This window comes from Lytechinus pictus, chromosome 2 (genome assembly GCF_037042905.1).
Source record: "Lytechinus pictus isolate F3 Inbred chromosome 2, Lp3.0, whole genome shotgun sequence".
In the NCBI taxonomy this organism is placed as follows: Eukaryota; Metazoa; Echinodermata; class Echinoidea; order Temnopleuroida; family Toxopneustidae; genus Lytechinus; species Lytechinus pictus.
The window spans coordinates 32,814,979-32,829,205 of record NC_087246.1 but is presented as its reverse complement, the minus strand read 5'-3'; the positions used below and the strand labels follow the sequence as shown (position 1 = coordinate 32,829,205).

General features: G+C 36.1%; 1 protein-coding gene across 1 annotated transcript; it reads right to left on the bottom strand.

Annotated features, from left to right (window-relative positions):
- Positions 1–680: 680 nt before the first annotated feature.
- LOC129281315 (fibropellin-1-like) lies at positions 681–11,524 on the bottom strand. The gene is made up of 6 exons (XM_064095603.1): positions 11,512–11,524; positions 10,363–10,542; positions 5,109–5,311; positions 4,529–4,709; positions 3,300–3,521; positions 681–688 (listed from the first exon to the last, which is right to left on the bottom strand). Exons 1-6 carry the CDS (start codon positions 11,522–11,524, stop codon positions 681–683), a joined length of 807 nt encoding a protein of 268 aa, XP_063951673.1.
- Positions 11,525–14,227: the final 2,703 nt, after the last annotated feature.

The window sequence follows — 14,227 nt, the reverse complement described above, 5'->3', positions numbered from 1 at the left end:
TTCGCAAAAAACACTCGCCTTGGTTGAATGAATCTATTTTCAAGCTCATGAAGGAACGTAATAAAATGAAAGTAAAAGCTAAAAAAAGACAAAGTGCTCTTTTTTGGACACAGTACAGACAGTTAAGAAATCGAGTGACATTTGAATTAAGACGAGCAAAAAAGAAATATTACATTGATAAATTAAGTTCCTGCAAAGATAGAACGAAATCTTGGAGAGTGTTGAAATCATTGCTACCTAATTCTAAATCAGTTACTAATTTTCCATTTTTTGAAGATAAATGTAAAGAATTGGCTAATGATTTTAATGAACATTTTGTAAACGTTGGTAACCAACTGAACAGTGATATTTCTGGAAAGTATGAGTGTATGACTTCTGAAGAATTAAATAGATTAGAATCATGTAATACAGCAAATATTAATTTTATTGTTCCCATTGTCACTGAATCAGAAGTCTTAAAGGAAATCAATGGTCTTAAGAACAAGAAATCAATTGGAGTAGACGGGATTGATTCTTTCCTATTAAAAACATTTGCACTAGAAATTGTTAAACCTGTCACCTATTTAATTAACAAATCGATTAACGAAGGGATATTTCCATCCAGATGGAAGATTGCAAAGGTAATTCCCCTGCATAAGAAAGGAGATAAACTTGTGGCTAATAATTATAGACCAATCTCTTTACTGACCTGTTTATCGAAAATTATTGAGAAAATTATACAAAAGAATCTAATTCGATTTCTCAGGGAAAATAACATTTTAACGGATTATCAATCCGGTTTTCGTCCAATGCACTCCACATGTACAGCCCTTTCTAAAGTAACAGATGAATGGCTCCATTCAACTGACCAGGGATTATATACAGGAGCTCTCTTTGTTGACCTCCGTAAGGCGTTCGACTTAGTTGATCATCGAATACTGTTAAAGAAATTGTCTTCTGTAGGTGTTAATGGTCATATGCTCAAATGGTTTTACAATTATCTACATAATCGAAAGATGTTTACATCCATAAATAATTGTTATTCTGACGAGTTAGTAGTAACCCACGGCGTCCCGCAAGGCTCAATTTTGGGCCCCATTTTGTTCCTTATCTACATAAACGATCTGTGCGATGTATTTCAATTTTGTCACCTGCATTTTTATGCAGATGATACAGTTATATATTATTCACATAGAAATCCTAGTACAGTTCAATCAGTAATTAATCGGGAATTAGTTTTTCTTTCAAAATGGATGTCCGAAAACAAGCTATTTATCAATTATGACAAGACGGTATCTATGTTGATTGGCAATAACACCATGCTTAATAAACAAGGTCACTTGAACTTGAAAATAGGACATTATGTTATAAATCAGGTAAATCATATGAAATATTTAGGGATGATCATTGACTCCAAATTGAAATGGAACCTCCACCTAAACGAACTAATCAAGAAAATAGGGAAAATGGTAAGCTTTTTGGGCAGGTTAAGGCACTCACTAAACGAGTCCTATCTCAATATAATCTATCAATCAATTATTCTCCCTCATTTTGATTACGCTGATACCGTATGGCAATCATGTCCAAACATCTTTCTGGACCAACTTCAAAAACTCCAAAATAGGGCTGGGCGCATAATTCTCAGAATAAGTCCCTACACTCACATATCTATATTTCAAATTCACGAACTTTTAAATTGGGAAACCCTGAAAACTAGTCGTAAAAAACACATGTATGTAATGTTGTATAAGATTTTTCACGATTTAGCTCCGAAATATTTACAAAATAATCTCGTTCACAAAGAAAGTATTTATGCCCTAAGAAATGTTGAAAATCTTGTATTGCCAAAACCTAAGACCAACTATTGTAAGCGGACATTCTCTTATCGTGGATCGAAAATATATAATGAACTCCCACTTAATCTTCGCAGACCCAACACACTCACTTTATTTAAAACTGACCTTGATAAATGGACAGAAAACTTTGATCTTTAAACTTTTGGCTGATCGGGGGGGGGGGGGGGGGGTGGGGGTAAGGTTTAAGGTATCCTTAGGAATAGGGAAGGTTTAGGACTGTTATTGTGTAATTGTATCTAATTATTAATTATTATTATTATTTTTTTTTAACCACTCGCTTTTGTGTAGTATTAGTAGTATTTATTTTTGCTTTTAATTAATAATATGTTAAATACATGTTATCATCAATGTGTCATTATATATATAGGTCATATTATTTCTCATGTTGCCTTGACTGGACCTCTAGGAAGAACAGAGCCATTATATCAATGGCTCTGAATAGAGTGATCCATCCGTATATTTTTATGTGCATGTTTATATATTCATATTTAATCTAATATCTTGTGAAATGTGTTTAATTGTGATTTTTATACGGTAAATAAAACCAAACCAAACCAAAAATACAGTATTCCTCATTGGTTAAAAATCAACTTGATAGCAACTTTATTTTCATGCAAACTGGTTCTTTTAGCTGAACATAAATGGTATAAAATTGATTTTCTTTTCTTCACCAAATATTTGAGTGATATTCCACTTTATGTCAACACTTCACTTGGTGAATAACCTTTGTTAAAGGTCAAGTCCACCCCAGAAAAATTTGATTTTAATCAATAGAGAAAAATCAAGAACGTTGAAAATTTCATCAAAATCGGATGTAAAGTAAGAAAGTTATGACATTTTAAAGTTACGCTTATTTTTCACAAAACAGTTATATGCACAACTTGGCAACACGCAAATGAGAGAGTCGATGATGTCCCTCACTCACTATTTCTTTTGTTTTGTATTGTTTGAATTATACAATATTTCAATTTTTACAGATTTGACAATAATGACCAGCTTTACTGAACCATAAAATGTTAGAACAATTGTAATTCCCCATGTACATGGAGGAAGAAAACTTGTTTCACCTTCCAATGAGGAGAAAATTAAAATATTTTATATATCATATAATAGAATACAAAAGAAATAGTGAGTGACTTCATCAGTCCCCTCATTTGCATACCGACCAGGATGTGCATATAACTGTTTTGTGAAATTTAGCAAAACTTTAAAATGTCATAACTTTCCTATTTTACATCCGATTTTGATGAAAATTTCAGTGTTATGCTTCTTGGATCTTTCTTTATTTGTTCAAATCAACTTTTTGTTGGGGTGGACTTGTCCTTTAATTTATCTGTACTACACTGTACTATATATTCAACATTTAAAAATGAAATAAAAGGAGAGAAACTTTGCACTTTACATGCAAATGATATCCATCTCAATAAATTTTCAATTGAAAGTGTAAAGAAGAGAAACACTCACCTGTTCCACAAAATTCATCTGTCCAGCCTGGAGCACAAACGCATGTGAATCTATCCACACCATCCCTGCAAGTAGCTCCATTTTGACAGGGGTCTGAGTAACATTCATCCTTCTGAGCGCAGAGTTTACCCGTCCAGCCTGGCGTGCAGTCACAGGTATAGCCATCCACTTCATCAACACAGGTCCCGTTGGCACAGGGGCTGCTTTCGCATTCGTCGATATCTGAATCCATCAAAATAATTTCATTTCAATTATTGTATCCGTTGATAATTGAATACACTTGTCAATTTCTCGAAGTACAAAAATAAATTCACAAAATAATATAACAGTACAATTCAAGTGAAAATTAAATAAAATTGACATGATTATACAGAATGATAGAATATAATATGAATTGCATGTAAATATGTAAATATGAATATTCTGAACTTTAGTAAATTATTTTACATGGATATATATTCTTAATTGTACAGAAAATATATTCCTATAAACTTTGTTTAAAAAAAACATTTAACTTTGACAAGGGTTACAGTTCATGGATGAATATTCTTAATTGTACAGAAAATATATTCATATAAAATATGTTTAAAAAATATTCCACTTTGACAAGGGCTACATTTTCAAGTATACTTTGGTTCCAGAAAATTTGCATGAATTGCTTGAATAAGTTTTCTAATTGAGTCAGTGCTTATTGCAATTTGTCAATATTTTGCAACTCTTTAGTTTGTAAATTAATTCAAGCAACGGTGAGCCAAAACACTGAGATTCAATCTGAAATCTGAGCTCTATACATTTGATGAAATGACACAGAAACATACTGCCATAAGAGCAACTGTAGAGTCATCTCTTTCTCTTTGTGCCGTATGGGTCCCGTGACTCAAAGGTTAGCGATTAATTGTATGCTTGATTTTTACGATTGATTGTACAAAGTAGTCAATGCAATCAATGGTAGAAAAATGTTCTAAAATCACTGCTAAGCTTTGCGTTACGGCCAATAGTTTGACTTTGGTGATCATACTGTACCACATTCCTTCAGCTTTTAGCCTACTACACAAGAAACATTGCAGATTGTCCATACAATGTTTCCTCATATTTATCCTCACTAATCCCAGTCAAAAGCAAGATTATCTGGCCCATCTTTATGCTTGATCTGACCCATGAACTATGGTTATACCAAGCAATGAACACTACTACATGTAGAGATGTAAGACATGCAGATATTCGCATACCGAAGCAGGTGAATCCAAAGCCAACAGAATCGTAGCCAGCATTGCATATGCAGCGTGTCTGCCCATCCACCACTCCACAAGATGCATTAGGATCGCAGGATACCTGGGTGCAGTTGATGCTACCACCAGGGTTACACTCACAGTATTCTGAACAGTCTGGAGTCAAAAGATTACTGCCAACCTAGTTAAGTTAGAGAGACGGGGACGAGACGGGGGAGAGACAAATATATGAGAATGAGAGTGTGAGCAATCACCACCATCAAATTTTTTTAAAGCATTATCCTATTTTCTTAGCTGCAAGTTAAAAGCAATACAGATGAGTTTAAAAGAAGATAGATGGTACAATATTGTTATTTTTTCAACAAAAGCTAATTGAAAGTGCGGTTGATGTATAATATGAAATATTCAAGAATGCCTGTCACAAGAGAGAAGCAAGGAATTCAGCATGTTTACAGCTGAATTCTCAATTTAGGATATATTTGTCCAGGGACCAGTCAGTTCCAGTAGCCCACAGGCTGTTTTTATTTAAGGGGAAATCTTATATCCCAAAGAAGATATTTCTAAAACAAGACAATCTTACTGTGAGATAAAATCCATCTGTGACGCATCCGCACTCGCTCTCTGGAATACACCGAAGATCCTCTAGGACAAACCCTTCATCACAGGCACACCCTTCAACACAGAGGTCGTAACAGGTGCGATCAGGGTCTTGGTAATCCCAACAGGTGCGGGGACAGGCGGAGATGCAATTGCCATAGGTGCTGTTTGATGGGCAGGTCAGGGCTGGTGAGGGGAGATTAAGAGGGTATATTTCAAGTATTACACTGGATGAACCGGTTGCCTATCCCAACCAGATCGTCCCTGGTAAAAGTCTAGATCGACAGTGAATAGTGTAAACGGGTAAATGGGAATAGATGGACTACCGGGCATAGAAGAAAGTAAAATATTAAATAATATTACTTTTCAAATAAAGCCAGAGTAAATTTATGGCAAAATTTCTGAATTATAAGATACATTCATTCATGTATGATGTGTTAGAATAATGTATGTCATCATATAAATGAACTGATAAGACATTGTATCTGGCAACATTTTACTCATCTAGGTAGTGTGAGGTTCTCCATTCTGGTAGCTTTTGAGAAAATCTTGGTCTTGAAATATGAATCTACAAGAAATATTGGCAAGTCCCATGAAAAACATTGGATTATATACTTCTTCTATCCAAACAATTTGCATCCACCTGCTTCTATAAATGTGTGTTAAATTCAGTGAATAATCATTCAATTTATAATAATAATAATAATATAGGGTATTTATATGGTGACCCGACAATTGCTCCGCCGACATCTGCTCCGCCGACAATTGCTACGCAAAATAAGACAATTGCTCCGCCGACAATTGCTCCGGACAATTGCTCCGCCGACCGTTGCTCCGTCGACACTTGCTCCGCCGATATGTGCTCTGTCGACACTTGCTCCGCCGATATTTGCTCCGCCGATATTTGCTCCGCCGACATCTGCTCCGCCGACATCTGCTCCGCCGAAAATTACTCCGCCGACAATTGCTCCGCCGATATTTGCTCCGCCGAAAATTGCTCCGATTATACGACAATTGCTCCACCGATATTTGCTCCGCCGAAAATTGCTCCGATTATACGACAATTGCTCCACCGATATTTGCTCCGCCGAAAATTGCTCCGATTATACGACAATTGCTCCGCGACAATTGCTCCGCCGATATTTGCTCCGCCGACATCTGCTCCGATTATACGACAATTGCATGAACATCTTATTTCTCCAAGTTGGTCTATATTAAATGATAGGAAATTCATCCTGATACAAATTGTTTTGTCGTTGTTTTGTTCTTGTTATTCGTTAATGTTTTATTTATTTTATTCTCCCCCTATCGTCACAGCTTTCTGCTTGAAAAACAAAACAAATTGTTCTCCCTGCCGCTGCCACTTGACAAATTGTAACGGAGAAGGGGAATGACACACTCCCCATTGAAATTGTGAATCTGGATTTTTGTTTTATTATATCATATTATTATCATTGGTTTCACTCCGGTCTTGAGCGGGGAGAGAATTTGGGGGGGGGGGGTGCTGGACACAATATCTCTTCTGCTTTCCAGCAACTTATACACCATACATTCGCGCGGGCTCTCTCTATCTCTCTCTCTCGTTTTGTTCTTTCACGTTGTTTATTTTCATTGGTGACCGCTTGATTTGTTGTATATTTATCAGTATTATAATTATTAATATTTTTATCAATAATTTTTATTTACGTCTTCGGCCTTATCTACCCTTGCACTTTTTTCTCCTTCAATTTGTTTCAAACAAAAGTATGATCATCACTGGCGTACAGATGGGAAAGGGGCGTGCTAAGGGTCACGGATCCCCCCATTCTCCCTACCAATGAAAAAAAAAAGAATAAAGGAAAGGAAAATAAATGTCATCCTTGTCTCGCCCCCTCCATTTTTTGTTGTTTGCTCATTACGCTACTGGTGAGTTACTATAAAACTAGACTTCGGTTGTATTTTTGTTCTATTCTGTGCAATAGCGACAATATAAATATATTATAATAAATGAATATATGTATGTATCTCTCTCATTACGTCTAAACGAATAATGTTATTTTTAAAAGACAATAATATATATACCAGCAATAATATAGTTACAAATTCATGAAACCCAATACGCATCTCACTGAATTTATAATGCGAGCACAAAGCACGAGCTGTTATTGACATGGAAAGGGGACATTTATACGCCTTTTTTAAATTGTATACATGAAGCATATCTCGGGGGGGGGGGAGATATCTCGTAAAAGAAATGAGAGCACGATGCGTTAATTGAATATTTTAGATATATTTACCAGAGTTACAATTCTATATATTTCTTTTTCTTTGTGTTATTTATTTCGACAAACTGTAATTGAAGTATTAAAGATTATATAGGCTGTTATGCCTGCTGATCATGATAGAATGTGGATTATTTTGCTGATTCATTAGATCTTAACATGTGTTCTTTAAATTTGGTAATTTGGGTACATGTTAGAAACACAGGCATTGTGCATTCAGATGCACATTGTGGAAATGAGATTCAGTATTCCTTGCAGCTAAGAAAGGTTTTGAAAATGACACTACTCTCAATTACATGTATACTCTGTCCATAGTTGCGAGTGTGTGAAAATGAAGGTGTTTGCAGTCATTAAAGTGTAGTTTTGGTTGGAAAACGTTAATAAAACTGTCGAGAACGTACAGTCTTCATGATTTCATTTATCTCATGTTCTGATCAGTAAATCAAATAAAAAAAATGATAATGACAAGAACTTGTTAAGTTTATCCTTCTATTTCAAGACCCATGAATAAACAGAAATCGCGATATTCAGAAATAATAAGTCATACACCTTCTTTTTTCCTCAAGCTCTCACTCACTCCCCCTCTTTCTCTCTCTCTCTTTCCCTCCATAACCCTTTTCACAATCATTTTTGTTTGATTTCCGCATAAGCAAAACGACGACGACAATGATAATGATGGTGATGATGAAGATGCTGATAATGATGCTGATGATGATAATGATGGTACAATGATAATGATAATAAGTACATGAACACACGTTTTCTTCTCATATAGTTCATTCTTGGAAAATACATAGGCGGTCATATACACATGAAGGTATATCATTTATAGAAGAAAATCTTGTTTGATTTTTTTTATTTTTTGAAACTACGTGTAAAATTATATCCCCCATCAACAACAAATTGTTACTTACATTATAACATCATAATGAATATAATTCGACTATTGGCGGACCATATTTAGATTTAGATTAAGATTTATTCATTTCCGTTCACAAAGCACAACAAAATAAAAGGAACAATACATCGTCAAATTTAAAGTACAAATATCAATCGGAATAATGCATAAGAATTAGAACGTATAAACAATGAGAACTAATGCGAACTAAAGTAACCTTGACTAATAACTATATAAAACAAAACATATGGATTTTATTTTTGGATTATTTTTAAAAATTTAATTACCCTTTTTCTATCAGTGAAGAAAACAATCATGATCAACATAAAACAAAAAAGCAACTCACTATTATACACAGTATTATCATAATCTAAAAACATACGGTGTGTATGACATGATGTGGATGTGGAGACCAGACTGGGAGCACTGTGTGTACGAGAGGATATGGAAACCAGAGTGGAGGGGTGTGCCGAGAAGGTGACACAACATGTAGCCTTTCACAAGTTGGTATTTTCTTGAATATTAATTTTTACTTACTGAATGTCTTGGTCATGTTTGTGTGGCACAAAATTTGCCGACAGTAAACATTTTGCGTGACTACAGTACAGGTTTTTGACAAAATAAGGTGGGGTATACCGTTGAATTTCACCTGGAGCAAATGTCTCCACTTCGGAGCATATTTCGCCAGTCTGAGCGATTTTGACGCTAAGAATGGGGTATGTCTAATTTGTTTCTACTGTTATAACATGGAGCTATATGGTTATAATAATTACATGAAAACATCGCCAGGCACGTAATAAAACTTACACAAATGCTCCCCCCCCCACCATTAATAAGCATTAAGAATATCTCTCCCTCCTTTGTGCTTACCCCTTTTTCCTATTTCTTTCTATATGCATGTATCAGGGGCCGCGGAGCCGGGGGGCTTTAGCCCCCCAATTTTCCAAAGCCGTGTACAAAAAACGTAAGAATTACCATATGATTGTGATTTTTTAGCATGGACAGCCCCCCACTTTTGACTCAGCCCTCACGTTGAAAACCGTTCCGCGGCCCCTGTGTATGACATGTAATATATCATGCAAGCATAGTTTAAGTTTACTTTGTAAATTCATGGAGCTATGCTCCATGGTAAATTGACGCCCTCAGCCTGTGCTACAATTGTTATGCGTATGAAAGTACGAATAAAAAAAAAATAATAATAATTGTCGCATTATCGGAGCAATTTACGGCGGCGGAGCAATTATCGGCGGAGCAATTGTCGTATAATCGGAGCAGATGTCGGCGGAGCAAATATCGGCGGAGCAATTGTCGCGGAGCAATTGTCGTATAATCGGAGCAGATGTCGGCGGAGCAATTATCGGCGGAGCAATTGTCGGCGGAGCAATTTTCGGCGGAGCACATGTCGGCGGAGCACATGTCGGCGGAGTAAATATCGGCGGAGCAAATATCGGCGGAGCAAGTGTCGACGGAGCACATATCGGCAGAGCAAGTGTCGACGGAGCAACTGTCGGCGGAGCAACTGTCCGGAGCAATTGTCGGCGGAGCAGTTGTCGTATTTTGCGTAGCAATTGTCGGCGGAGCAAATGTCGGCGGAGCAATTGTCATGGAACCATTTATATTGCGCACATATCCACCTTGTTAGGTGCTCAAGGCGCTCCTATATTACCCGGCTAAGCTAGGCGTTCATAGCGCACACAGTTTTTTAAGGAATTATTTCCTACCGGTACCCATTTACCTCACCTGGGTTGAGTGCAGCACACTGTGGATCAGTTTCTTGCTGAAGGAAATTACGCCATGGTTGGGATTCGAACCGACGACCCTCTGTTTCAAAGTCCGAAGACTTATCCACTGGGCCACAACGCTCCACATATCACAATTTATCATCAATAACATAGATATCAATTGCTTTTCACAAAACACTCATCCCACAATTTCACAGGGATATTATTGGTAGCTTTTATAATTCAATCATTAATGTAACTCATCTAAAAAGTAAATACATTGTAAAGAATAAGTAAAGACAATGAAGAAGGCTGATATAATAAACTTTTCAAAATGTAAATTCTCATGGTTCTTACGACAGAGAGTTGCATTCCTCCATGAAGGAACGTCCACATAAAAGTATCTGCATGCTTGAGTGTATGATGCCATTGCATTACAAAGCGCAGTATCGCCATCTTCGGGTGACGCGCAGACATCATAGACACAGTCTCTAAAGTATGGGGTAGGATCCAATACAGCATAGCAATCTGAAAGACCTGTGAACAACAAAACAACAAAAAGTAAGAAAATGAGCGTAGGATACCTAAAAAAAAAAACTCTAGGCTTTGCCTTGTGAGGGATTTCACAGCTGTTTCACACTCTGCCATTTGTTGTCTACGTAGATACTTTAAGATTACATTAGAAAAGACACTGGACAGGATTCATAATAAAAGCTGAAGCTTAATGTGACAGAAAATATATTCTAATTTAGCCCTTTCTCGTCAACTTTCAAAACACCAATTTCGGAGTTGTCTCTGGCATACCTAAACACATTCTACTCTTTAAGATAGCTTAGGAAAAGTCACATCTATTGACACATTCCAGATTTAGGGGAATCTACTTCATTCATTTTTTTTTCCAGTTTAGAAATTGAAGGACTGGAACTGAACAAACACTAAGGATGCCTGAGAAAACGCTGCAGGTAAACTGGCTCAGGTACCTAACTGAAGAACAACCCCTCTTAATCCTATCTAGGCCGGGGTATTTCGCGTGGCGAAAATATTGCACGAATCGTTTAGCCCCCCCCCTAGATAGGATTAAACCTTCTAGCTCTCACTCCACACTGTCAATTTAAATCAACAACCAAGATAAATTAATCTCCACTGCGTAGACCCCATATTTCAAACAATTGCTTTGTCATAACCCAACAACACTTCCAAACTAATATGAAAATACCCCTTACCAAACTTTGTGGTACTTTGGTAAAATATCACTAAAGGAGCCACCACACCTGACCAGTTTTCCCTGCATAAGCCGATATGAATACGGCAAGTCATTTTATCATTAAACTCTATTAGAGAATTTGATTCTTGATAATGAGAAATAATTTTGTGTTGTTAACAAATGACAATTCTGAATATCAGGAATTGAATTTCTGATATCAAGAAATACTAGGATAAAATGACGAAACCACTTGACATGCACACAATGTTATCTGGTGAATAAACTGTCCTGGTGTGACATACAGCCACTTAGCATACCTTCGGAATTCTGGATGATGTCACACTTGCTTTGGGCCTCCAGAACCACAGACTCACTAGCACTCAGGCATGGGTTGGTTTCATCTCCTTGTGGAACACACTCTGGATCATTGTAAGCTTCCCAGCTGTTCCCAAATGCTGCTTCATTGGACACCTAGGGTTAAAGATTGGAAATTAACAAAAAGAAAGTTGGAATCTAACCATTCCCAATACAGGCTTGAACCACAACACTGTTTCCAAAGAATCCAATTTTTTATAATCATCTTTCAGTCACACAGAATGTGATGTATTGAATTTCTATAATAATACTTACAATAATAAGAGTATCAATAATGATGAAGGTGTAAATGACAGTGTCTTCTTATATAGTGCACAGGTCCAGCTTTTGGTGCTTATAATGCTCAAGAAAAAATTACGATATAACCTCTGGATGAGCTCTTCGATTACATGTCATCACTTTAAGGTATATATATTCTTTTTCATTCATATACGAATTTGGTAGTAATAGCCTATCGTAAATCAAATAACTTATACTCTAGGAGGCTCCCTGTGAATAAAACAGCATGACAACATAGGTACAAGAACTAAAAAAATTATGATAGCAATAAGAATTATATTATTAATAATAATGATGATAATACAAGAATGGTGATAAAAATGATAATAATAATGATAACAAAAATAATAGTAATATTGTGCTTATACAATGTGTTTGCTTGACTGCAGAAATATAACAAACCCTAATATACTAACTGAGTTTCCCGTTGGTGTAAGAAACTCATCCTCTTCTGTGCCTATTCCATTGTAGTTTCCACATAGACCACAGGTATTGTTCTTGAAGTCGGATGTCACTTTCACCTCCGCCCTGCTGTCTCCGTCCCATCGCACATACAGACCAGCATCTGATACTACTTGCTACAAAAATCATACAAGTCATTCACCGATTATTAATAAGATGCAAGCCCATAGATACTGTTGCTAATACTAATACAATGTCGCATTTCAAATCCCAGCCTGCTACCCAAACGGCTCCTAATTCTTAGCCTAAAAACTCAATCTAATCAAGTAGAAATTTTATTCAATTTTCATATCTTGTATGAGAAGCAATCTTCGCGCGACAATGGGATCACATAATGAAAATTACAACATGTATTCAAGTATGAAATGGAAGATGAAATTTGTTATTGATCCATGCGAATGAGAAGAAGATGTTTCTTTGTATTGTTTCAGTTCCAGTATGAATCTGAAACTGATTGTGATATCAGACAATCAATAATCAATACTTCCCATATTCAAGGCCATTCAAATCAAATGGCTCATTCACACATAAGGTAATAAATAATTTTTGTTTAATGTACAACGTTCATGTATATAAAAACAGTAAAAGGGAAATATTGATCTTTGTGGTGAAAGAAGCACTGCTGGTAACCATTTAAAAAGACAAGTAAACACATCACGTGCCTGTAATGTGCGCCACAGTACATGAACGATAAGAACTCTTAAAATAAGATTACAACTTTATACATGTACAACAGCATGAAATTCTTCCCAACTAGTGTCTCAAAACAACCAATCCACCATTTTTTCCCATGTATTCCATCTAAAAAAAAAAAAGAGAGGATCATCTTGGTTTTGTATAATTTTCCTTCTCAGAGCTTCAATGGGACTACGATGACACACAGAAAGTTTTCAGTGATAGATGACTTACCACATAGATGCCACTGACAGAAATCCTAACACCCGGCCTTTCAGAAGGGAGACTGACAATGACACCATTCACATCTACATCAAGGCTGGGACCTAGGTGTATCTCCTAAAAACAAATGTACATTGATAAAGTCAGTGGCCCGTATTCTGAAATCGGGTTTAAGTTAAACTCAGGTTTAAAGTTGTGGTGTAAGTATGGGAAGCCAAAAGTATCAAAAATTTTATTAAGTTGTACGTTTCTTATGTTTACTGTGCTCTTTCCTGATACATCGATGGTGAAGACAATCATCTATTTATACTTCCTAGACAATTATGAATGATTTGAAGGCCAAATGAGCTGAAGTATGATATCTCTACTGTTAGTGATTTATGTAACAATTGGCTCGCCATACTTAAACCACAACTTTAAACCTGAGTTTAAGTTAAACCCGACTTCAGAATATGGGCCAGTAAGTGAATTCTTCATAAGATAATAGAATCAAGAATGATATTGCATATTTACAATGAATATAGCAGGCATATCGACCACCTGGTCCATAAGCCCAAGGAACAAGGATTTGCAGCAAGAATTGAACCAGGACACCTATGACTAGCTTTAGGAATTAAGCTACTGCACCATATCACTACTGGGCAATTCCATGAAATATGCATGTCCGACAATGTGGTCCTTCATGAAATTAATTTTATTTGATTAACAAAAATTTTAATGCGTTCAACTGACCATACAGTTCACGATGTAAGGTAGGAACGGGATGAAATATTTATGTTTTATGGGATCGCCCCCACTATTTTATTTTTGACAAGCTTTGGGAAAATCTATTGCCATTCAAGAGGAATCAACACAAATTCTCTTCTTTATACGAGTCACATATATGCTTTTGGATGATTTGTTTTTTCACTAGTTCATACGGATATGCATACTAGGGTGGAGCAAAATCAAAGCGAAATGGAAGTATCTAAATAGAATGTAACAACAATGGAAAGGAATTGTTGT